This window comes from Sylvia atricapilla, chromosome 10 (assembly GCF_009819655.1).
Source record: "Sylvia atricapilla isolate bSylAtr1 chromosome 10, bSylAtr1.pri, whole genome shotgun sequence".
In the NCBI taxonomy this organism is placed as follows: domain Eukaryota; kingdom Metazoa; phylum Chordata; class Aves; order Passeriformes; family Sylviidae; genus Sylvia; species Sylvia atricapilla.
The window spans coordinates 7960625-7985758 of record NC_089149.1 but is presented as its reverse complement, the minus strand read 5'-3'; the positions used below and the strand labels follow the sequence as shown (position 1 = coordinate 7985758).

The 25134-nt window shown below is 40.6% G+C and overlaps 1 protein-coding gene across 6 annotated transcripts in view; it reads right to left on the bottom strand.

Annotated features, from left to right (window-relative positions):
* ATP11B (ATPase phospholipid transporting 11B (putative)) overlaps window positions 1–21508 on the bottom strand; it is a 66118-nt gene extending 44610 nt beyond the window's left edge. For all 6 annotated transcript variants that reach the window (XM_066325808.1, XM_066325806.1, XM_066325807.1 and 3 more), the window contains exons 1-4: window positions 21302–21508; window positions 6301–6417; window positions 5397–5486; window positions 2322–2402 (exon numbers count right to left, since the gene is read on the bottom strand). In XM_066325808.1, the coding sequence (XP_066181905.1) occupies window positions 2322–2402; window positions 5397–5486; window positions 6301–6417; window positions 21302–21328 (315 nt within the window). In that variant the 5' untranslated portion in view covers window positions 21329–21508. The remainder of the gene's footprint in view (window positions 1–2321; window positions 2403–5396; window positions 5487–6300; window positions 6418–21301) is intronic.
* Window positions 21509–25134: the final 3626 nt, after the last annotated feature.

The window sequence follows — 25134 nt, the reverse complement described above, 5'->3', positions numbered from 1 at the left end:
AGAAAAGATCTGCATTTTATACGACCAGGTTTTTCATTCTCATTTTAGGTCTAGAGTTAACCAAAACCTGGAAAGTAGTTGTTTATAATTTACCTGGCAGTTGAGTAAATATCTGTGTTCCATCAGCTAAATACCTATGAACTTATTAAAATGCACTGTTCCCTAAAGTTCCTTGGGAAATACCTTTATTTTGTTGTATTTTGACTTGGGTTTTTTAACTTTTTGTTTTGCTTTTATTTATTTGCCAATTCTGAACTCCTTGGAGGACAGCATATAGAACTTCAGAGGCAAAAGGAGGAAAGTGCTCTGGCGAACAAGACAGACAAAATGACACAGCATGAGCTGCATCACTTTGCAGTCCTGTATGTCCTTCTTCTGACCTAGGTGCAAATTACACTTCCAAGTAGAAAAAGTTCTGTCTCCTTGGCTGAGATTAAAACAAGGCTGAGTTCTGAGGTCTGCAAGAGGTACCGCACTGACCAGTCTTCTGGAAGGCATGGCACTTTTTCCATCCACTGCTAAGCTTCTCAAACCCTCATATGATTAATGCTTCTATTTTTCCCCTTCATCTTTTGACAGCATACTAAATTATAGTTTAACATTCATCCTGATGTAACTTTGTATAGAGGCAGTGCCCCACAGCTTTCAAAAGGGGGTTCTTCCCTTAAAATTGGCTTCCTATTACACTTCCAGTTTAGAGAAAATGGCAACTGATTTTGAGGCAATACTGGGGAGTTTTCCCTCTGTACTCCAACAGATTTATCTTTCTCCCCTGACGGCAGCCTGTTGGAAATAGCACAACTTCTTGTCCCTTCAAGATAACAGCCTGTGAATATTGCTTGCCTCCTTTGCAGCAGGCAGGAGAAACATGAGAGTCCATTAGATCAGTTTAGGTGGTTCCTGCAGTCCTTGCAGAAATATTGAGACAGCCAGAAGATCTCTTGATGCCTGGCAAGTCATGAACAATTTGAAGCTTCCAGAAGGAAGGACAGAATCTCTGTTCTTTGAAATTGATGGTAAGAGAGTTAAATTTCCCAATATAAGATTGGACATCTGGAAGCAAGGTGGTGTTAAGATTATTTTGGACTATTTCAGGCTTACACCAGTCCAACTTCTTTCTGGAAAAAGTGATCTAATATTTATAACTGTTTCATAATCTCTTTTAATTCACACAGTTTTATTATCCATTGCCTACTTATGATTATAGCTTTTGAACACGTGAGTTTTTTTGGGGTGATGGTAACAACTGCAATTGAATAGGATTAGGGCATTCTACATACACAAACTCCACAGCAAAAAGATGAAATATTAGTCCAAATATTACACTAGCATTAAGAACCACTCTGTCCCAAACACCTTTCCATCTGCTTGAAAGCTAGAACTATTTTTACTTTTGCCCTATTTCTGGGTGGCTTTGGGTCTTTCTGGCACAGAAGGCAAATTGAAATTCCAGTTACAGCTCTGAAACAGTCTCCTGCTTATTTTTCAGTTGCGAGGCTGCGTCTATTCCCAACAGCACTGTCAAACTCCTTGAAGAGGATAGTTCCTGAAAATTACCTCCCTGCAGAAGAGATTATAATTTTTATCCACATCACTTCTTTATTTATGAGCTTGTTTCTTTTTCCTCTTGCTTTAAGGACATCAAGAAAACAGAAGATTTTTTTCTTTCCTTTTTCTTTTCTTTTTACGTTCTGATTCCAGAGGCTCTATGTCTCAGTAGGATGTAATATGGTGTTTGAACAAGATTTATATTAAATTGAGAAAATTTTTCATATTTCAAGCACTATGAAACACTCCAAAATGTTTTATGCAACCAAAGACCAGGAGCTTTCTAAACCAGAGCTTTTACCTGGTACAGGATCACAGTTAATATACATTTTACAACATAAAACACACCCCTTGGGGCAAAATTTGCCTTTTAACTACTGACAAACACATCCTGCACCACTGCTTCATCTGCTCAAGCTCCTTTCTCAGGGTGTGATGTGGGAGGACTGGTTCTAACAGGCAGTGAGGTGTGCCAAAGGAATAAGTGAGGAGCTTTCAGAAGAAGGTCTGATAACAAGTGACATGTTTAGACAAAAATGCTGCCTGACAGTCATCCACTGTCCATTTTAGGGTACTGCAGTGAGTCACTGAGTGCTTGACAACCAACCAAATGCTGAAGCTCAAGCATCTAACTAGAAACATTAAATCCAAAATCGTTTCTAAAAATTACACCATTTTAATGTATTTTTAGTATCTAAGCACTACCCTAGTCAGACTCTGTTAAGTAACTTTAATTCAGCAGGACTTCATGCTGCAAAATTTTTCCACTTTACCTGTTTTATGGCTGTCACAGTTATGACAAAGAATAATGGCAATCCACTGGTAATAGGACTGGTAGGGGTATCTATCATGAGCTAAAAGAAAAGAAAATAGGGAAATTAGTCCAAATTTTACTTTTACAATTGTACTTTCAAAAAAAAAAAAAAAACAACCCAACAAATGAAGCAAAATGACAACTATTTTCCAAACTCTTTATTATAACCTGTGACTATTTTTACTGCATTTCCTGCAAAATTTCTCAAGCAAAACTCAGTTTCTGACAACTAAATAGTATGTCAATAATGATGCAAACAAATGTTTCAGGGCATAGTAAAGGCTTAGTGACATTTGTAAAGCACATGTCAGTTTTAAAGGTCCTTACTAAAAGGAAGGTGTAATTTCATCCTACAAAAATGAATTCAAAAGCATATTACGAAGGAAGGAAATCTGCATTTCATGAAGCTGTTTCAACACTACCAGCAGTGTAAGTTTCTACACTTACCAGCAGTGTAGAGTATAACATCATAAACTTCAAAAGTGAAAATAAAGTTAAGAACAGTAATTCCCAATGGTTTAGATATTAGAGAACATTTTTTTTTTAGACTGCACCTTTCTGGTTGCCCCAAGTTAACATGCAGTTTTTACAATTTGTGCTATTACTGCTGGCATGCCAAAAGTGCAGTGTACACACTAAGGTTCTGTATGTGGGGGGGATGTTAGTGGTTCTCCTCTGCTGCAGGAAAAAACCAACATGGTCAAGTGCTGTAAAGGAAATATCCACAAGAACTGTCAAAACCACAGACACTGATTTGATCCACTTTACCTGAGACTTATGGCATTGCTTTGGGAATCATTAGAGAAGGAAAAAAAAAAAGTCATACATGAAGTTTACTCTGTTATGGGGAAAGAATCTCACAGAGAAAACAGATCATGCCACTTTACAATGCACACATGAGGTTTTGGTGTTTTTTGTTTTTTTTTTTTACTGAAACAGACAATTTATAGAACACAACAAAGATGAGACCTAGCCTGCAATATTGCTGTTCTTTAACTGCAGCACTACAATTTCAGCTTAGGAGAATCGTGACCAAGAAAAACCCTACCAAAACCACCTGATTTTTGCCTGGATAGGATTAATCATGGCATTTCTGCCATCTATACTCTCTCGTTCTTCCTCAAAAGAGGCTCATATATGAAAATGAAGCAGGTTTTGTGCTGGTGGAACTGTCATGTTCCACAAGGACACCATGGTCCTCTGCCTGCCACACAGCTGGACACACATCCATGGCACACCTCGTGTCACCAAAATGCAGTCTGTCACCTTGTTTTGGGCATGCACATGTGTGGTGAACAACGTGGACTGGACTGTGCTGTTGAAATCACACAACAAGACCCTGCCCCAGCTCTGCCATCCCCAGTGGAAAAGGTGGAAATGACAGACACTGCATCTTGGCCACACGGGATTCATAGAGCAGGGAAGGTACCATGGTGGTCGGCTTTAAAAGGCAGCCTTGCTTCATAAAAAGAAAAAATATTAGATATTAGTGAACTTCCAAAAGGGATTTGAACAAAACCAGAATTCCATTCTAACAAATTAACAAAAATTACTTCAACTTTTCTGCTGTTCTGTTTCCAAGAACCCAGAGACATAGACAAGGAGACATTTCCCATACACAATGACATCCACTTGACACAAACTGAGAGAAAAGGATCACACTCAGAACAGAATTTCTGCCCTTAGATTCTTATTTATTCATGGACGACACATTTAGATACTACTGAAAACCAACAGTTTGAAAGAACTGAGACACAATATTGAACTGAAGAGAGAAATCTGCATTACAAAGAAATAAAAGCCACGGCTATCTGTGGTTACTTTAATAAAATTTATGCTCCACCTTCAGCATGCTCCCATCTTCCTCATGTTACAATATGTTCAACAGCATGAAACATTACAATAAGAATAGCACAGTCAATATTCTTAGCTAGGAAGATGTGATGGACAACACATTTTGTTAGCCTAAGTTAGAACTGTATGACTTTAGTCCAGCACAGGAATTTTCAGCCTAGAAATGTCCTTCTTTCTAAACGTGAAAGAACAAGATCAAGGGACACAGGATGCAATGGATTAAAAGCTGCAGACCTGGCCCTGATACTGACACCTTACACAACCACAGACAAGTTTTATGAACTCTTGGCTATCCCTGCTCTTTGTGAAATGAGGTGCCATCTTTTTCAGATGCACACTCTAAATGTTGGTTAATCATTGTGGAGGGCTGTACCTGTTCTAATAATTCTATTTTATAATGAAAGAAAAGTTTGTGTAACGCACAATCTTGTCTCTGCCTCATATTAATTAGTCTTTCAAAAGTTACTCTCCTCAGAACCCTTCTCCCACTTATCCCTCACCTACTAAGGCTGCAGCAGCTCCACAGCATTCAGGTACATTACAGAGCTGGAAAGGCAAAGATCAGAAAATGTACAGACTGTCCTAATCCGCTCGTGGATGTTCTTAATTAAAAGAAATACGGTCTGCTACAAAAGCCACAGCAACATTTCTGACATAAACTGTAACAATAACAGCAATAATTGAGGTCTTCAAAACTGGCAAACTATTGATTTTAACTGTAACATCTGTGTGTTCATTTTATCTGAACAAATTGAATTTGAGGATTTTCAAACTATATCACAACAGTCTGTTGATTTAAAACCACCCACAGTGAAAATATACAAATATTCAACACCACAACACCCACGAAAACAAGAAGTGTATCTGGAATTTCATTTCTCTTTTAAGAGATTTTAAGTTGTACTTGAGGCAGACAATTTAATCCCTGTGCTGAGTGTGCAATGGACTTTGAAGCCACACACTTAAATACATTAGCACTCATGAAGGGTAAGGGTAAAACCTAAGGGTGATACTTAAGTTTGGACGTAATTATTTTTGAATTTATGTTCTTTTCCTAGAGAAACTGGAAATGTGTTTTTATAGACAAAATATATAAGTACAGAAGTTAAATTCATGGAACAAAAATCAGTGGCAGAATTGACAAAAAAAATTGCAATTTCCTGAGTGTTATTCAACTTACCTGAACCAAAAATATAATGAGAAAATAAAAGTTGGCTACTCTTCTGAACTGCTCAAATAAGTTTTTTGGAACAAAATTCCACACAGTATACTGAAAAGAAAAAAAGGAGAGAGAAATGAATAATTACTACTCAATGCACCATTTTTCAGTGAAATTCAGTTCCACTCCCCTTGAACTTTCCTAACCTAAATCTTCTCATTCCTCAGACCCCCTCCCCCAGACCTTGCTCTTCTCCCACGCAGAACTGCTGTATCCCTGTATCCAATTTTTGTCCATTTCTTTTTATTCCTTCTGGTACAGCTAGCAGGGAAGCAGAGTAGCAACTGCATTTCCTCTACAGGCCAAGTTTAAAATGTGTTCCTCCAACGGGGACAGGGGCAGCTGGAGTCATTTGGCTGCTTGTGTCCTGGGTAGGAGGAAAGAAATTAATTCCTGCAGCTGTAACATTCCCTCCAACACTACAGGGACGAGGCACATCCCCACCATCAGCTCTATTGATTTCAATCCAAGGACACACCGGGAGGGAACCCGCAACTGCAGTCCACTGCTGATTTATTTTATGCAGAGTGTACTGGCTTTCAATTAGGCTATTTTAAAAATCCTCACAACCAGCTTCATCCTGCCTTTTCAGTAGTTTAGGCAACACTGGTTGAAAAACTATTTTTCTTCAGAAAGCCTGACCAACTTGCTTGAGTGCTCTGTACTCAAATTTTGAAGAAAGAAGGGTGAGAGAACGAGACAAACTACATATGAAGCAACCCAGCTTCTCCCTCAAAACAGTTGACAGTTTACAATTTTGAATATTGTATATACACCACGAGACACAATACACACGTGCAGAATGGCCACACAAGTTCTTAAGGAACAAATCAAGTGGTTTTGCCACGACAGATTGATTCCTTACCTTGGATGATATGATTCTGTTGTCTGCAAACTTCTGAGGAACATAATGGCCATGCTGGGGAAAACGATTTGCTATATAAATAGTTCTTGTGTCGCTTTGATGCGGTGGGTCAAAACCCTGGAACAGAGAAGAAAAAAAGAAGTAAGCAAGAAAGTTGATTTTATTAACTGCTGTTTTGTAAAATTCTGTAGAAAGGGACATTCAGATATCAAGCAGCAGTTTTCAAAGAGTAAAGATAATTACTGTATAAAACTGAAGTCTGCTGTGTCCAGACAATTTTCAAAAGCTGTGAGAAAAAAAACCCAAAATCTCTATTTTGAGGTTGTGTACTTGTTCTGAAAAAAATAACGACAAAAACTCTGTCTCAAGGATAGAGAACACTTGCTAACATGCAAACCTGAAGCCCTGCAAAACTTAAAAAGGAAGAAACAGAAATGGAAATGAAAACAAAAGTAATTTAGAAAACCTCACAGCCATGCTTATGATAACCCTAATAAAACAGATTATAGAGAAAAATAAAAGATCAAAATATAGCTATACCAATTTGCTGTGGTAACTGGAGTTTGAAAAGATTCTCACCAGAGAAAAGCCAAAAGCACGTGCATCTGACTAGACAGCAGCATTTTTCCAAACAAGTTCTAGCTCCAAGAACTAACATTTTATCTCATTTCAAATGTGATTTCCTGCCATTACCACCAATTCATATGAGAATGGTGCAACAGTGAAACCAAACTCATGGGGGGAAAAAAAAAAAGCAGCATATTTCCTGCCAAAAGAGATGATCTCAGTGAGGTCCCTGGGAATCAAAGCCCTGTTTCAGGTCTAATGGTCAGTGTTTTCATCATCTGCATCTTCAAGAAGAAGTGGAACACAAGTGTTAAACCTGGAGATGACAGCACCCTGGGACTGCAAGAACACCAAGTAAGGGAAAATTCTTGACCAACCAGATGCACAGAACACAAAGATCCAGCACAAAGAAATTGCATCTAGAAAAAGAGAATAAAAGCCTATAAAGGAATTTTGAAGAAAAATGTCAAAGGCTATAACAGATCACAGGCTAGACATGAGTCATCCACATCATCCCACTGAGAAAAAGGCCTTCAGTGCAGAGGAGGCTGGGGGAGGAGTGGGAGCCACAGCTGAAGCACTGTGAACCAACTGGACAGCACCCAGAGGAGCGCAACATGAGCCCCAAGAGATCCTGAAAACATGACATATAACGCAAGGCTGAACAATCTAAAAAGCAAAGAGCAAACAAATTAGAGTCATTTAGCCTGGAGGAAAGGAAACTTGGGATATCCTAGTAAATCTCCTGATACACAGAAGACTGTTCCATTGAGAAAATGAGTGCTCTGAAGGCCAAAGAACAGCAGTAAGCGGGCTTAAGCTGCAGGTAAGAAAACTTATGTCCGGGTATTGGAAAGCAAACAGAGTCCTTTGTTGTGGAAAGGAATAATTAAACACCAAAATAAGTGATGAGGAAAGGTTGTAATGTCTGTAACATAAGGGCTTATATCTGGGACATTCAAGTCTATGTTTAATTGAGCCTTTCCTGGGGCTACATGACTCACTAGAACCCTTCCTAGCAAAAATGTTCTGACCCGGAGAAGCAGGTGATGGCAGATGACAACAAAACAGTAATAATTCAGATAATAGGCCAAGAAAACTACTAAAGAAAAAGGCAAAAAGCTTTTAGACATGAAACAAACTACTGAAATTAAATGTGGAACTGTTGTTTGATTAGGAATCAATGACTGTCTGCAAAGTGGTGAATTCCAGCATCAGCATCACACACATTCCTAATCTTAGAACCAACTTGCAGAGTTTACACAATCTCCTTGCTCTTTGATGCCAAGTACAAGGACAACTGGTGGTGTCCTTTGCTAGAAAGGGTGTTATCAATTCCACTACTGCAGGTGAGGAAACTGCATTTGCAGTTGTGTTGCTCCACTTGTGAATGAGGCTCAGAGCTTTACCCATGTCAAATAAAAAATGACATTTCACAGAACTGCAGAAGATATCTCTGTACCAGTTAACTACGGGAGATGAACAGTGAGCACCATGACTGACATAAAAAATAGCTGCTATAACCAAACATTGATTTTTTTACTCCATTAATATCTCTAATGCAGGTCATTAGATACATTCACATTCAGAATGGTGTAATTTTAAAGTAAAGGAATAATTTAAAAATCCTCTCAAACATACAAATGTTTGCATTTGGCATCATTACTACAGAAACATTCTGTTTTAGAAAGAAGGAGGTCCAGAATAATGAAGAGAGTCTAAAGAAAGGAAGGGAGATTTTTCAAAGATATTTGAAAGAAAATAAACTTTAGATGACAAGCAGTGGAAGGCTGGTCTAGTCACATGCTCCAGGGTGAAAACTTGTTTAAAGATAAGAGTGGAGCAGGGAGACAAAAAGTAGATAGGGGAAAGGATGGAAAAAAATACACAGGATACCAAAGGCAAAATGCAAGGAACTGTTCACAGCTTTAAGAAAAGAAATACAAGCATGAAATGAAGATAAAAAAAATGTACCTGTTAACTGCTGACACAAAATTTAAAGAGAAGAGAGTTTGCAGCAGAAGCATTTTGGATATCTGACATCAGTGACACAGTATTTCTAAATCAATCCAGAAGATGCCACAAATGAAAGTGTTTTGCAAGCAAGAAAAAAGACACCTAATTAGTCAGACTTCATACACAGCTCCCTTCTACATCTCAGAACACGTCTGGCACTCACAAAATGCCAGACATCCTCACTCTGCAAAGTCAGACTCTATAGCCTAAAAAAATTCCACTCTAAATCAAACAGATGTAAAGCAAGGAAAAAAGCACAAAGAGCAATGAAAACAAGTTGCAGTCTTCTTTCTGACAGTGATAAATGCTAACCTGCATGCCACTTGCTGAATGCTATTAAAAGATAAAGCAAAGATTACTGAGTGACTAGGATATCAGTGAATTTTTTATATGCCCTTTTTAGGCCACTATCTGAGCACCTGAAGGCTGATGAGTTTGATGACATTTATGATGAAGAGTAAAGACCTTTGTACAACTCCAGTCTCATGGCACAAGCACTTCTTTCAGAATGAATTCCTCTGCTGAAGCAGGCTCAGATGATTAAAAGCAAGAACTTTATTTTCCAAATAAATCAGAATCTCAGGCCATACAAGTTTACACGTGCAATTGTGGAGCTAAAACAGCTTAAATTTGCAGTCTGTAGAGATTTAATTCTGTTTGGTTGACATTTGCCACAGAGAAGGCACAGAAGCTATGCAGTCAGCAGATCACAAAGCACACACAAGGCAGGCTGGGGACAAAAACCCCTCAGTTGTCAGAGCTGCAGTTGGAAAAGGACACATCCCTGACAACCTCAGTGACTTGACTCCAGTCACAGCAGGAAGTGAGTGTCAGAGCTGGGAACAAACCCCAGATTTCCTAAGTTTTACAATTATAACTACTAAAAATCACTTGAAATTAGTAAACAACTCTGCTGTCTCATAATTAGCTGATGAGACCACAACTAAGCAGATCATCCAGAGAAATTTTAATTACACATCTCTCCAAGGAAAATTCTGCACAGGCACTGAATTTCATTGTTCAAGAGCTGAAATGTCTTTAACTCTTCTCTAATTATGAGGCTGGTCATAGACACTGCTCCTTACACTAAAGTGATTCGTGGTCCAAATTTCTGCCCAGCAAGGGATTTTCCACAGTAGCTCTGTGCAGGCAGCAAAGCAGTGCAGAGAGCACACTGTTTCCTAATTTCACTTAATAGACAGTTCTCTCTCTTTCTAACGTCATTCTCCAACTCAGCTGCAAAAGTAGGGTAACATGCCCTTGTCAAAGGATTTCTGCAGCTAAACAGCATGAGCAGAGAAACCCTAAATTAGAGTCTTGCAAAATGATTAAGTTGTCACCGATCTCTTTCCAAAAAAAGTTAGTTTTCCTGCAGTTATCTAGTGAAGTGATTTCTACCCAAGTGCACAGATCACCAACTTCATAACAAATAATGCTGAATATATTACAAAGCCTGGTATTTCAGGCTTCTTGGCTAGGTATATTACAGGCATATATATTACACAAATCATGTTTAAATAAAATTTGACCCTAAGATGAAGTGACCTGATTTTCTTCCCTTCATGTTGCAAATTAAATCTAGATTTATTGGCTGAGGTTCAGTCCTTCAGATGATTTATCAACACGAACCAGGCGTTATCTAGCCTTGGAATACAGCTCTCATTTAATCTTTGAAACACACTTCCCCAGCAGAAGTTCTGCATCCAGATGAATTTAATACTTTGGTTCTGAAAACAGCCTAAAAGCATGCCACTTACACACAGTACACAGATACTCCAGTCAAGCTGATTTGTAAAGCACAAACGAAAATAACCTTTAAAACAAGAAAAAGAAAGGAGTGATTCATAGCTTTCATTTTTTATAAATTTGAATGACTCTAAGCTAAGTCTAAGTAATTTTTACTGAACTTCTTCAGCAGTGATTTCATTACTGTTCTAAAAGTTAGACAAAGATATTCTCTGTGCAGTAAATTAGGCCCCTTTAAAACAGCACAGAAAACATATCCTGAGGAACTGAGGAGAAATATTTGACTGCAATTTTATGCAATTTATTTCATGAAAGACGTGGGATTCCACAGCCGCCCCCAAACAACTCTTTCCTACATTTTGTCTGCATCTCAACCACTGTACTTGGAGAACTGCCCATCGACCAGCAGATAAGGAAAACTCATCCATCCATTTTCCCACTTTGGTTTGTGTTTTCGGTTTTGTCTTGGGTTTTTTCTTCCAGTTTTTTTTAATATGTCATGCCAGTTGTCAGGTCATATAATAAAAAGCTTCCCCATGAAAGAAGAGTTTTACGCTGCTGCTGAGGAAGCCTTAATAACACATATAACAAACCAGGCAACCACACAGGAAGCAAATGCAGATCAGCACTACAAAAAAGACCCTCCCAACACCTGCAAGTGCAAAGGAAGAAAAGAAAGAAATGCTTCTGTAGTCAACTTGTTGCTGTAACATTCACATCAACTGCAAGACTTTTAACACCTCAATACCACTATTAACGTTTGGCAGGGTGCACCAACGCCCTCCCCACACACTGTACAGCACTGTTATGTGTGACAGCAGAAATCCACAGACCTCTCAGCCAGGATTACTGACGGGAGACCTGCAAACAACACATCAATTTCAATATGTGCTTTGATAATCACAAATCATCTGGCAGGTGGTTTTTTCCTTATGACTTGCATTAACTTCGTATACTTTAATATCATCACCCAGGGTTTCTTATTCATTACTCACAGCTTTTACAGAGGGGGAAGAAAACCCAAACTTATATTTACCTGAAGAACTTTTGCTGTGTGACCCCTGCAAAGTGAAAGGGGTTTGAAAGAACATCTTCCTCCTTTCAAAACCCACACTGAACATGACAGACAAAAGCAGCAGTTCCCCCAAAACCTTTCTGAATATCACACACTATTTAATAAAGCAAATAAACAGAAGAAAACTTGGTCTCAGAAACCCTTTTTCCTAGGGAAGTGACTTGACTGACCATGGCTGCAGAAGCAGAACACCACATTTCCTGGCAGACAGCCCAAAAGTCTGCTATTACACTGCTGTCAAGATATATTTTGATTAAAGGTGTTTTGAGGAAATGGATTTTCTTGCTTTGGATTTTCTTCTGAATATACATAGAATACTTTTCCCTCTGTCAGATAAGATGATCTATTCACACTCCATGCCCATTTTCAGAAGTCTGTGTAAATTTGTACTCCATACAGTCAGCCAATAATTCTTTCAGTCATGTAACTCGGCAGTAGTCAAACTGAATTTGCCATATCAAAGGTTAACATAAAGGAAGAAACAGCCTCTCACAGCAATTTTAAACACTGCTCTAACAACTAAAATAGTGAATCAGCTGAAGCACCCTGATGTGTACACAGGGCCATGCAATTTGTACCTTCCCTTTTAAACACCAGTACAGTAAAGAAATAAAACTACTTTAAGTCATGCAACTGTTCATGCAACTTCCTTTTCCCTCTTACTGTATCTACAGCTGCTCAAAATATCTGATAATAAATCATGTTGTAACCTCCTAAAAGACCTATAACCAGATTACATTATTTTATGAAAACACACCCTCTAGGCAACAAGGCCTGCAAAATTATGAGGCAATAACCTTTCACAAAGTTAAAATATGCCTAGAACTGCATTAAGAAAAGTTTTACTGGTGCTTGCCACCAAGTCCTGCTCACACAGAGCTCAAGTTGTTCTTTACACACGATTTTGTCAAGATGACCACCAAAAATAACCTGGAAAAATCCCTACTTAAAATTTTTTAAAAAAATCACTTATCTTCTCTTTATTTATCTGCAAATACAACAAGCAAGGTAAACTGGCCTCATTCACTGCTAACATACTGCCCCACGCCAGTTTCTCTGCTCAGGTCACCGATGCCAAACATACTGGTCTTGTAACATCAATAAAATCAGAGAGGAAAAATGAGCTGAACAGACAAGTTAAGCTTTCTAACACAGCACTCTCAAAGGCTGCTATGGCATGTCCAGACCCTGTCAGCAGCAAAGGATTTGAATGGAGACTCAGGTAAACGGTTTAATTCAAAAACAGTCCAACTTGCTTCAATGAAGGAAATGGCTTTCTTATCCTCCCCTACAATCTAAATCACAGTATTTATAAAGCATAATCCATTTTGGACTTCAGATGATAATACAAACCTAGGACCTTATAACAGCTGCTCTTTCATGAGTGTCTTCCACAGAATGCCAAGATTCACTTTTTTCCTACAGGATTATTACTCCAGTACCCAAAAAGGCCTAGAGGAAAGCCAAAGGGGACTGTTTACAAATTCATGCAGTGACATGACGAAGTGGAATGGCTTTAAACTGCGAGAGGGCAGATCTGGACTAGGTACAAGGAAGAAATTCTTCCCTGTGAGGCCCTGGCACAGGCTGCGGCTGCTCCATTCCTGGAATTGTTCAAGGCCAGGTTGGATGGAGCTTATCCTCTTGCCTCAATGTGCTTAACCAACCAGATGCCTGTAATATATTCCTTGTCCTTTGCTTTATTTTAGGATGCTCCCTGTCAGACACACAGATCATCAATAACTTTTGCTCAGACGCTTTTTGGAAGAAAAGAGACTCTACAATAAATGCATCTTCAACTCCAATGAAGGAAAGAACTTAGTTAACATTCGGGTTCTAAGAAGGGAGCCTCAATCCCAAAGGCAGGGCTAGTGGCTCCCGAGTTACATTTCAAGGCCAGACAGTGCACTCTTAATTCTTTCTCCTCTGGGGAAAAAAAAAAAATAAAAAAAAAAAATAAAAAAAAGCACTTTACATAAAGTCCAAGAAATTGAAGAGACATTGAGGTTTGACAGTGTCTGCAGTCCAAAATGAGTGGACTTCTGCCACATGCTCCCAAGGCAGCTCATTACTCTAACATGGAAATGGAGATGCTTTTGAACTTCCAACTACACAGCTCTAATTTCAGAACTAAAAGTTTCCCTCTGTGGGCTACAGCAATTAGTTTTCTTTATCTGCAATATCATCTTCCTGTCAGGCATGTACAAAAGGAGAGCAGGCAAGATTTTTTAAAGCTGAAGGGTGACTTCAGACCTCATCAGGAGATAACTAGAGGGCACCACATTTTATAAAGTAGGAACTGACAGCTCAAAACTCACAAGCCAGGTTTTCATAAGACTTCTCAAACTATATAAACTACACTGAGCATGGGAAGTGCTACAATTCTGCAATAATCAATCACAGAAATAGCAGCTACTAAACAGGCCACGCTAAAAAATACAGAACCAATGCAAGAAATGAAACATTTAACACACAAATCCTTCACATACCTCGAATGACCATAGGATCTCAGATCCCATGTGCATCCCTTCCATACAGACCTTGTATTTAAGTAGGCTTATAGCAGATTTTCAATATTAAATAAAACATTCAAATCTGTGACAGGCTACAAACTTTCCCTTAAGTCTAGAAAGCAGCTCAAATTTTGTAGATAGCAATTTCACCATAAAAAAATGACATTTGTCAAGTCCCTGACAGGAAAAATACAGAGCAATCATACATTCCTTCAGCTACTGGCATACTATATACACTATTATCTTAAAATGAAATGCTGTTTACCCTCTGCTTTGAAGAATCATTTATAAAAGTATTTCACACAAGCATGAAGGGCTCCTGCTCTGGACTACTCATACAGCCATTATTGAAAACCTCTGCTTTCAATATTTGGATTTGCTCTAGTAGGCAATAGTTATTTATGCCAATCAGCTCCTGCACCGTGAGTCTAACTCATATTTTCTTTCAGCATGGAAAGAACCCAATAAACACTTTCAAAAAGCATCCTCCCTCAAAATCACCATTAAATAACAAATCTTAGGGCTTTTTTGAAAGGTGTGCCAAAATTATACTGACAATTGCTGACAGTGGCTGCTCAACAAATTTCACAGGAGAGAATTTAGTTCATAGTTGGAACTGTCTAGCTCTTCCTTTTAACATGCTTTGAGAAAGCCTGTCCTGTAAAACATCACAGTTTTGAGTCTACTGCATCCACCCAATAGAATTTTTAGTTCTAATTCCATTTTGAACATGATTTCTGATTTAAGTGTCAGTTTAATGCCCTGCTTTCAGCCATGTGTACAGACTAGTCTATCCTTAAAGCTTGCTAAATCTCAAGCTTCCTTTCCATTTTGTTGCAATTCTCTTTTCGAGCAGAAATGTAAATATCTACACAAATGTGCACAGCCACACAAAGTAGCACAAAAACGTGCAAAGGAGTAACAAAATGCAACAACAGATGACAGTGTATATTTTGGGGGATAAACCATGTAAAACCTCATCCTCTAGTAAAACATTTCAGGATAAAAACAAACAGTTTGCCTTTTGTCTACACCATTATCTCTCCTTCCCATCTACAGGAAAGTTCTCCTTTCCCAGACTTATTTTTACTCCAAGTAAACAAGGGAAAAATCCTCTTAAGTCACTGCATGTGGGAGGCCAAGGAATTGCAGGGGTTTGTTTTTTAAATCACAGTGTAGTTCTCAGTCCCACTTTCTATCTTTTCTACCAGTGTTTGTACTAATGCTAAGCGGTTTTCTCAACAGCAGGTGAAAAGAGGTTTGTATTAAAAAAAAGCTCTAGTTGCAAATATGTCACCTGTGTTTTGCAATAAGATATGACCTTGCATTTACAGAGACACTTTGTCACATCTATTTTGCTGCAGCTCTTATCTGCTTGCTTAACAAACAGATTTTATGTGAGAAATTCAATTATTTTTTTGAGAGGTAAACTTTTTCTTGGTGACATAATTACAAAAACAGTCATAACTACTGAGCACATCACAATACAGTCAAGAAAAAGTGAGAGCAGATAGTCAGTGAAAGTCACAAGTCATGATCCTTTTAACGAAATTTAAATGCATTGGTTTATATTTTTCTTTTATAACTTCTGTCTCTCCATCCCAGAGGAAAGCAAATGTCAGTTTTAATGAAGTCAGCCAACCCACTTAAAACTCGAAAAACAAATACCAATGATATTCAAAACACATGTTGAATGTTACTAAATCCAGCACATATTTACTTGCCTTAGATTACAAATTTTACCTTCCACTGAGAGTACAGAAACAATCTTCTAGCAGTAAACAGAGCCTTTCACCCATCCCACCAGATACTCCCTATTGACCAGAACACAAATTGTTTTTGCTCACTGTCAACAAAATTCTACTTTTCTCCCTCTTTTCCCTTAGTCACATAAAAACCATAAACAGACAGAAGTTAAAGGAAGCAGGACCCTTGAGTGCAGGAATATCAGAGTCAATTAAATAGTCCTCTATTGAGTGATAAGTGGAAATCTGGCACAACAAAATTTACTGGTTAAAAAGCTGATGGATAGGAAAAAAAAAAGAAAAGAGGATGGGACAAGGTACAGGTCAGATATCCAAGTCTCACAGCAAGGCAGACAACACTGATCTTCCCATTTTTAAAACAGTCTTTGAAAGAATCAGTGTCAGGACTGGTTTGACTGTTTTGGTATGCAATTCTGAGATTTAGAGTTTAATTTTCATGAGGTAAGACTTAGGAATCACACACAGGACACAACGGATGTCTCCATTTGGAGCAGACAGCTGGCTGAAGACTGGGCCAGGTTCTGCACGCTTTGGAACACACTGTGCTGCAAATGGATCAGCCCCCAGCAGTCACAGAATACAGAGAGAAAATAAGGTTAAAAGACCCAAACACACAGAAGCACTAGTCCAGCAGATCAAAGAATATCTCTAGCAAAAAAAAAAACAAGGCCACATTTTCTCCTATGCTAAGTTACAGGACCCCCAGCTTTCAAACTACCCCAGCAAAGCTTTGCAACCTTTGGGCTGCTCAAACACGCACCTCGCTGATCCCTCAGTGAGAATTCAGAAGGTATCAACTAAGTAATCTGTACCACAGGAACTCTTCTGGGCAAATACGCATTTATTTTTCTACCATAAAATAACAAGTAGTTAGTTAGTTTTAGCCAGAAAAAGGAAGAGGCTTCATTGACAAATAAGAGGGGGGAAATTGTTACTCCAGAATAGCAAGGTGATTTCAGAAGCTAGATTCTCAGTCACTGGATTAGTTTAAAGTACTTTTGGCACTCAGAAAATAGAGGGAATTCTGGGGGGAAGGGGGGGCAGGAGCAGAAAGTAACTGCATTCAGTAAAATGATTAAGTGAAAATAATACACACTTGTCAGTGCAAACAATGAGATAAATGCTGTCCACCTTGTTCAGAATGCCAGTAACTGCAAGGTATTACAAAATACCATCTGTCCTCTCACAGCATCTTAACAGTAACCAGCATCTGAAAGGAAAAAAAAAAACATCCCAGACATACAATCCTCTAGTGCTAATCTATTTGAGGACATTCCCTTATTAGCAGAAATTTTGCATTAGAACACATCCAGAAGATGAAGAACACTCCTACAGATACTGTGCTGGCTGTGGAGGGTGTGAGGTGTGACAGGCACTACCTACACACAGCAGTCAAAAACATTCCCTGTGATCCCCCTTCAACGCAGCCTATAGAGAACTTCTGGACTTGATAAACTCCTGACATCCCTCCCCATCTGAACCTTCTTATAATCAAACAATAAATAAAATAGTCTGGTAACTAGGTTTTCCAGCTAATCTACAGATTTTATCTTCGATTTTCAGTTAAATAAGAAAGCTGCATTTGCCCAAATACCCAGCTCTCCACAGCCTTAAAGCTGCTGTGCACTACAGCATTCAGATCCTTAAACTGCGAAGATACTCTGCCAAATCCAGCACAACACTTGTCTTGATTTGTTGTTTATAAAAGGCAGGCAGCTTTTAGGTTTTCTCCATGCAGTATCCTTTGTACTTCACTGAGCTGTCAGACAACAGGTCAAAAGGCTCCAACTCCTCATAACAGCAATAGAAGAGAAATCCTGAGACCCTTCTCCAACTGACAGGACTAATAATTTAAAATTATGCAGCTAAAATCATACATACAAGGGTGTTCTACCACATTTTTCAGAGACTTCCTTGCCGGACAAGTGAAGGTGTCAGTATATTCTGTTAACAGCACTGCAAAAGCTCCTGCACTCCATGTGCACCCTCAGAGCAGCACAGCCCCAAACGAGAAGTGGAACCTGGTCCAGTGGGTGTCACAAATGTCACTGTACTCTCATTTTGTGTTGGTACTGCATAAACTCAACCATGGGAGCCACAACAGCACTTGGTACACAGATCTGCCATGAGGTCTAACCCATCATCTCTGGAAATGCAAATAAAACATTATCTTCTATTCCTGAATATTAACGATGCTTCCTATCAACTGTTGTTTATCCGGCTGCTTTTTTCAAGCAGAGTTGGCTGTGCCTGTGGCGTTATGCAACCCTCCAAATCCACACGCTTACTGCTCTCTGAGATCTCAAGGTAACAGAGCTGGAACCTAAACATCCCTCCCAACCCAAAGCTTATCTTTGTCACGGCATTTTACTCAAAGCCATGAATTGTAACTCCATTTGGCTCTGTATTTTTTCATTACTAAAACCTAAGTACTTCCAATTATTAACTACATACTATAACATCACATTAACTGGAAAGTTAATGACTTACTATGCAGCTTATTTAGCGTGAGGCAGCATTAGGTGGAAAAAAACTGACAAACTGTCTCTGCAGGGTGGTGTGAATTGTTTCAGAGCAAGAAAACCAGACTGAAGGCCAAGACACCAAACCACCTGATGATTTCTGCCATGTAGGCACTGAAGGCTGTACTACTATCACCATCTTCTTAGATACAACAAATCACTGAAAAATATCTAAAATCTCAGTTAAAAAACTGTTAGGGACCTGTAAGATGATAGTAAGGATGAAGGAAGTCTTACACTCTCAGCATGTCTCCCCAGAGGACTGCTCAGGCCTTTCTATCCCATTCTGCAGCTCTACAGGCATGCACAGCTATTCACAAAACACAGCAAAGTCACCACTTTCAAAACTTAGCTAAAACAGTCTGAACTCCATACCAGGTCTTCTCATTACTTTAAGTTCACTTGCTTCATTCTCCTCCCTTCTTAACAATGCAAGTTCTCAGAACCATGTAGACTCATGAGCACTCAGTGTATGAAATACTGTTCTCTTAAGCAAACAAGAAGTTGCAAAATAATTCACTGGTTTCATACAGAGAGTATTTAATAACTACCTAAAAGCACCTTCAGCCAAGCACCAGTCCCTCCCCCTTTCTCCAATCCCTTACTACTTTTTCCAGCATTTCTGCACACCAACGTTTTTCTTTTGTATTACTACAACATCCCACTTGCATCACTCCCACACATTTGCCTGATTCCAACCCTCCTGTATGGATAAGAACCCTTTTTCAAAACTTCTTGCCACATCAAAGCACAGGTACAAACGCACTCTCCAAAGGCATCCAAACCCACACATTCCTCCTCTCCTCTCAGACACAGAATGTGGCACCTTTTGATTTGAATATTTCTGTCACTCCACTCTTCCCACTCATTCTGGTTATTTTGTCAGCACCCTTCCCCGTGTTTTTAGCCCTCTGACATTCTTTCAGAACCCAAACATCACAGCCATGGGAAGAAGCAAACATATGGCGGGATCTATGTTAAACCAGCAATTACACACAGGGATGAGTTGTCTGAGTGTCTTTAGGAAGAAACACGCAGTGTGATACCTATCTTAAGCCATTTTTCATCTTTATGAGCTGTGAAACAACCAAGCCATTAACATCTGTGACGTCTATAGGAAAAAACCCAGAAAACACCTATCACTGCAATAATTTTTTCTCAGCAGTACCATATTTAGATGTCTGCCAAGAGTCTTGACTTTTTATTGTCCTGCTTTTCTACTACACTAATTCTTCCCTGTCAAAACGAGTGCAAGTTTAAACAGTCATTTTCCACCAGCTTCCTTTAAGAAGCACTAAAACCTCCAAGTGCCAAGTTATTGCTCATCCTGTTACACTAATCTTTTATTTCCAATACAGGCAAACAGATTTCTGGAAAGCTGGTCAGTGTACTACTTGCAGTGAAAAAAGCAAGCAGGTTTGATACATGAGTTGCTAGCACTGATACAGTCCTAATCTAAACTCTACAGAAGACAGCATAATGTTGCTCAAAAAACCACAAACACAAACCTCAAGCCACCTTCAAGTGGAAAAAATGACAGCTCTGTTACAGCAAACAGGATTTTTTTCTAAAAAATGTGTGTAGGACTGTAACAGAAACAGAAGAATGCAGTCAGAGCTCAAACAGAGCAATTAATTTCCAGGTCAGTAACTCTTGGTGTCAGACCAAACTACCGAGTACTGTCAAGCTGGCACTGAGACCATCACAAGCTCTGCCTCAGACACAGAACTGGGAAAATCTATGGGCCATGAGAAATGAGGTCAGGGAAGAAAAGCAGGAAAAAAGAAAACACAATTTTTTAACCTTTTTTTTTTTTTTGGTAAAAATCAACGGAACAAATTAAATCATTAGTGAGACGAAAGCTTTAACAATCAAAACCTGAAAACCTAACTAACGTAAGCTCTTGCACTAACCTGGACAACATCCGTGATGCGAAGTAACTCCAATGAATGGAACAAGTTCTTTTACAAATACATAATTTAGAAATAGTTTTTCCCTTAGAGAAAATGCAAGCAGGATAAAGCTGGTCGGGGCAGGAATACTTCCAATACTTCAAACACTACCAATACTTCAAACCAAAGCAGTGAAACTCGATGTATTTCCCTGCTGCAGCAGCACAGACCTGACAGCCACGGCCGCCTGGTTTCCCCTGCCCGCTGTAACCCAGCGCAGCGCCTGTGTGCGGGCACAGACAACCTCACTGCTGCCTTTGGTTCCCCCCAAAACCAAAAGCATTTCACAGATGTTTTCCTTCCATTTCTTTCACTTTCAAATCCTCAGCACGCAGCGGCTGCGAAGCGCTCAGGTACGGGGAAATATTCGAGAGAGGCGCACGTCGGGTGGAAAAGCCTTAAAACATTTCGCAACGGGAAGGAGGAAGGAGCTGCGAATCTCTGGAGTGCCGGTCCAGGGAAAAAGGCACCGTCATTTCTCCGGGAAGTTTGGGGAGTTCTTCCCAACGGGGGCCACACGTAAGGGAACTCGCCGTCCTCTGTGCCAAGGGGGTTTCGAGGTAAAAATAATAATACAAAAAACCCCACAAAAAACCCAACCAAAAGCCAAAAACACCGAAACACCCCAACCCCTCGATAAGGGTTAAAATAAAATTTAAAACCCCGTCAATAAGGATCCAAGCGCAGCCCGCGGGTCCCCCGGCCCTGTGGGAGGAAGGACTCTCCTCCTCCCGCACCCGGCGCTGCTCCCCCGCTTCCCCTCGCACCCGCGGCCCGGGCAGCGCCGCCGGGACGGGCCCGAGCGCAGCGCCCGCCGGGCCCGGGGCTGCGGGGAGGCACCTACCAGCTGCTGCCGGACCCAGCGCAGCATCCCCGGCGGCGCGGGTGGCGGCCCCCGCGGCGGGGCTCCCTCGGCAGTGCCGCGCCCTCCTCCGCTGTCGCCGCCTCAGGCGAGCGGCCCGCCGCGGCTGCTCCCCATGGCGCGGGGCCCACGCCGAGTCAGGAGCGGCACAGCCCCGCCGGCGCCCCGAGCCGCGGCCGCCGCCGCCATCACCGCCCTGACACTCGGCGGCTGCGGCCGCCCAGGGAAGTGACGTGGCGGGGCGGAGAGAGGCGGCCGTGGGCGATGGAGCCGTGAGGGGGAGCCGCCGTGACCTGCCCCTGGCCTGCGCCGGCCGATCAGAGCCGCGGCCTCTCCGGCACACGAGCCGCGCCCGCAGCCGAGTGACCCTCGGGCAGAATCCCAGCTCCGCACCGCGCTCCGCAGCGCTCGGCGCCCTCAGCCCGGGCTGCAGCCTGTCGGGGCGCCTCTTCTACCCGAGGGAAGCTTCTTCGCAACTTGTTTTTATCTTCCTTTTCTTTGAAAGAACTGCAAAGCCTACACGTGTTGGAATAAAGGCTTTGAAAAGAGAGCAGATAACAATCACCGATGTAAGGTTAAAGCCCAAGGTGGCGGCTTGCGCGTCTCCAGAGCAGGGGCCGGGTGCTGGAGGATCGGCGCCTGCTGCTGGCAGCATTGCCATGAACTGGTGTTTGTTAAAACCGCGTGTATTAACGCGCTGATGTCGGCAGGGATGTCTCTGAAATCTTCCGCTGGAAGAAATCGTCGCACGTGGCCGCGTTCCTGTGTCACCAGCTCTGGGTAACCCTGCTAATCCAGGGCCTTGGGCTGGGGCATCTCCAGAGGTCCCTCCCAACCTGGACAGATCTGTGATTTTGCTCTGAAAACAGCTGCTGCTTACAGAAACAAAACAGTGTTCAGCGCCAAACACTGGACACACCTATACGAGTCTGCAGCTTCTGTGCCTGTGTGACTAGGAACTAAAGGAGATTATTTTAAGCAGTAAAGACCTGAGCATTTCTGACCAAACACAGTTGTCACTGAAGTCAGTGACAATTTCGACACTGAATTAAAGAGAAGTGTTTCTGTGAGTGAAGAGCACTGTTCCTGCCGCTCCCATTTGTTCCAGGGAATTAGGATTTTTAGCAACGAATCAGAATCGTAGCTGCTATAGTTTTTAGTGTTCATATAGAAATTTAGAACGTAATTCAAGATTTAAGATGGATGATCTATGTCTGAGCAACGGAATCTTGTGGTGAATGCTGATGGTTTAAGCATCTGCATTTAATTAGAAAAATAACGTTTAAACAGCGGGGAATAAAACTATTTTTGTCAAGCATTTAGGAAAGCTAATGTTAGCAAAACTCGGTATAAATGCTAGGCATTATTTCAAAACATTTAAATACATCAAAGCTGAGTTTCAAACAGCTTGCACTACCCTATTCATCTAATGTGAAGTCGAAAATAACAGAGTGATTTCATAGCTGTGGCACGTTGCCTGGAGAGTGGCCTTAAGCCAGAAGCTGAACTGATACACTCAATATTCTTGCCCCTTTTATCATCAGATGTAGAACAGGTCCCTGAGCACTACACACTAAAATTCATGTGCCATTACTCTGAAGTGCAAGAATATTTGTCACTCTGTCCCTGCCAAATTCCAGTATGAGTTGCACTTTCTGCAAGCCTCTGTTTCCATGGCTTGCAGTTGTGTTATATAAAGCTGCTTGGCGCTGTCTGTTCCACATTTGCTGTAATGATACTGTTTCACCAGACAAAACTTGGAAGCAATTTGCAAGTGATTTGAACCCTGCAGTTTGTATTTTTCGCTTTAAGATGTTAGTATTTTAGTGGACGAATTATTTTGCTCTGTGCAGCAAAGGCTCTGACTGTACCTTTTCAAATGTGAAGAAAATTTCACTAGAAAAACATCCATTCCTAGCATCCTGCCTAGTAAAACTTGCACCTTTTAAATTGCTCAAAAGCCCACACCAGACACTTATGAAGTTTCATCTCACCCTTGAGAGAGAAATAGTTTCCAAAAGAGAAGATTGAAGCAGCGCAGCCGTGCCAGATATTGATTACTCCAGCACTCCAGCACTTCTCAAATCAGAGGTCAACTGTATTAAGAATTAAGATTCCCACTTCAGAGACCCCACTTTAAAATAGTGCCCTGGAGCTTCACCTTAATTCACACAGCAGGTTTATATAGAAAAAAAAATGCAGCTGCTGAAGAAAAAAAAGTCACCTTCTGAAGATTAGGTTTAACCCATTGTCCAGGCTCTCTTGATTAGACTCCAAGCTTTCCACTTTAGTTTCTATGAGAGAAATGATTTCAGATGTTTGTGTAGCAAGATCGGGATACAAATGCTATCTGATAAGAAATATTACATAAACATAAAAACACATACTTAAATGTTAGGTCCAGCAAGCTTTTATTTATGTGTGCATGAGTAATTCTTATATAATCAATGGTGCTACTTTAGGTTTATAAAATTAAACATTCGTAACCACAGAATCATTGCCTGAACATGCAACTATCAAATTGTTGCTGAGGCTGCTGGTGCTGCTCCTTGAGCTTGTTCCTGTGCGAGACACTCACACATTTCCATAGCTTTGAATGGTGTTTTGGGCCTTTTTCCAGCAGGAACTGGTGAGATGCTGTCAGGCTGTATGGCCACATCCAGTGCGTGATGAGAGGAGATGGAAGTGCAGCACTGATGCCAGAGGGTGAGCTGCTTGCAGCATTCCTGCCTTGGAAATCTCTGGAGTGCTCAGCAGCTGAGCCCTTTCACCTGCCCCATCCAGCCCCATCCCAGGCTCCCGGGGGCTGCTGCAATGCAGGCAAGGCACGCAGTAACAAAGGGGGTGGTCTCATCTAGTGCACTGACTTTGGGGCAGCCCAGCTCCTGCGTTGTGTCTACAAAACACCTCTGTCCTTTGGGACTGAAAACAGCAAAGCCAAAGAGGTGCAGAGTAGGGATGTAGGTTTGTGTAGCAAAAAACAGTAATGCTCCTTACAGTATCATTTTCCTGGTGGAAAGTTCCCCTCAGTCATTACTTAGGTTTTAATTAAATATTTTCTAATTTCTCTAAATGAGTATTTTAATCTATGCATTATTTACTTGCTAATACGATGCCAATTAAAAATGTACACTATGAAGATGCCTGTTTTGTTTCTAATCCGTAGAGAGAAAGGTCTGCCTTAGAGACACAGGGTTTCTTCAAGACATCTCTATTCCTCAAGCATTAACTTACTGGCTGAAGCATCAATTATATAGAGATAATCAGTGGCTGATTTCAGTCACAAGGCTTTTCATCTGAAGACATGTATTTTACCTAGAGCAACCAGTCTTCAGGGAAAAAAGTAAAAGAGTTAGAAAACAAACTGAACTTTTTTAAGGGAAACCTTGTGTGCAGTTTGCCACTCCTTTTTGTGCCTTGAAAGAAATAAAATCAGATTAAATGACAGGATGCACAAGGTGACATTTCCAAGACACTTACTGGATCTCCACAATAATGCAGTACTTTTTTATTTGTTCTTACCCTTTCTGTCAGTTGTTAAAACCTGGATCTTGATGTAAAACCTCACCTTTCCATTGTTAATTTTTTTCTTACACTTGAGAGCTTTGTTGAGAGTGTAGAACTTCAAACCTTTACCAACACATTAAGCTCAAGAAAGCTGGATCCCAAGTGCCAGGTGAGGAGCTCCGTGTGACATGCAGAAAGTCAAACTTGTCAGTCCCTGCAGGCACAGAGAACTTTGCACTGCACCATGCTTCACCAAAAGATGCTCTGCACTTACCTCATCCCTGGCTGTGTGGAATGGCCTGGCTTGC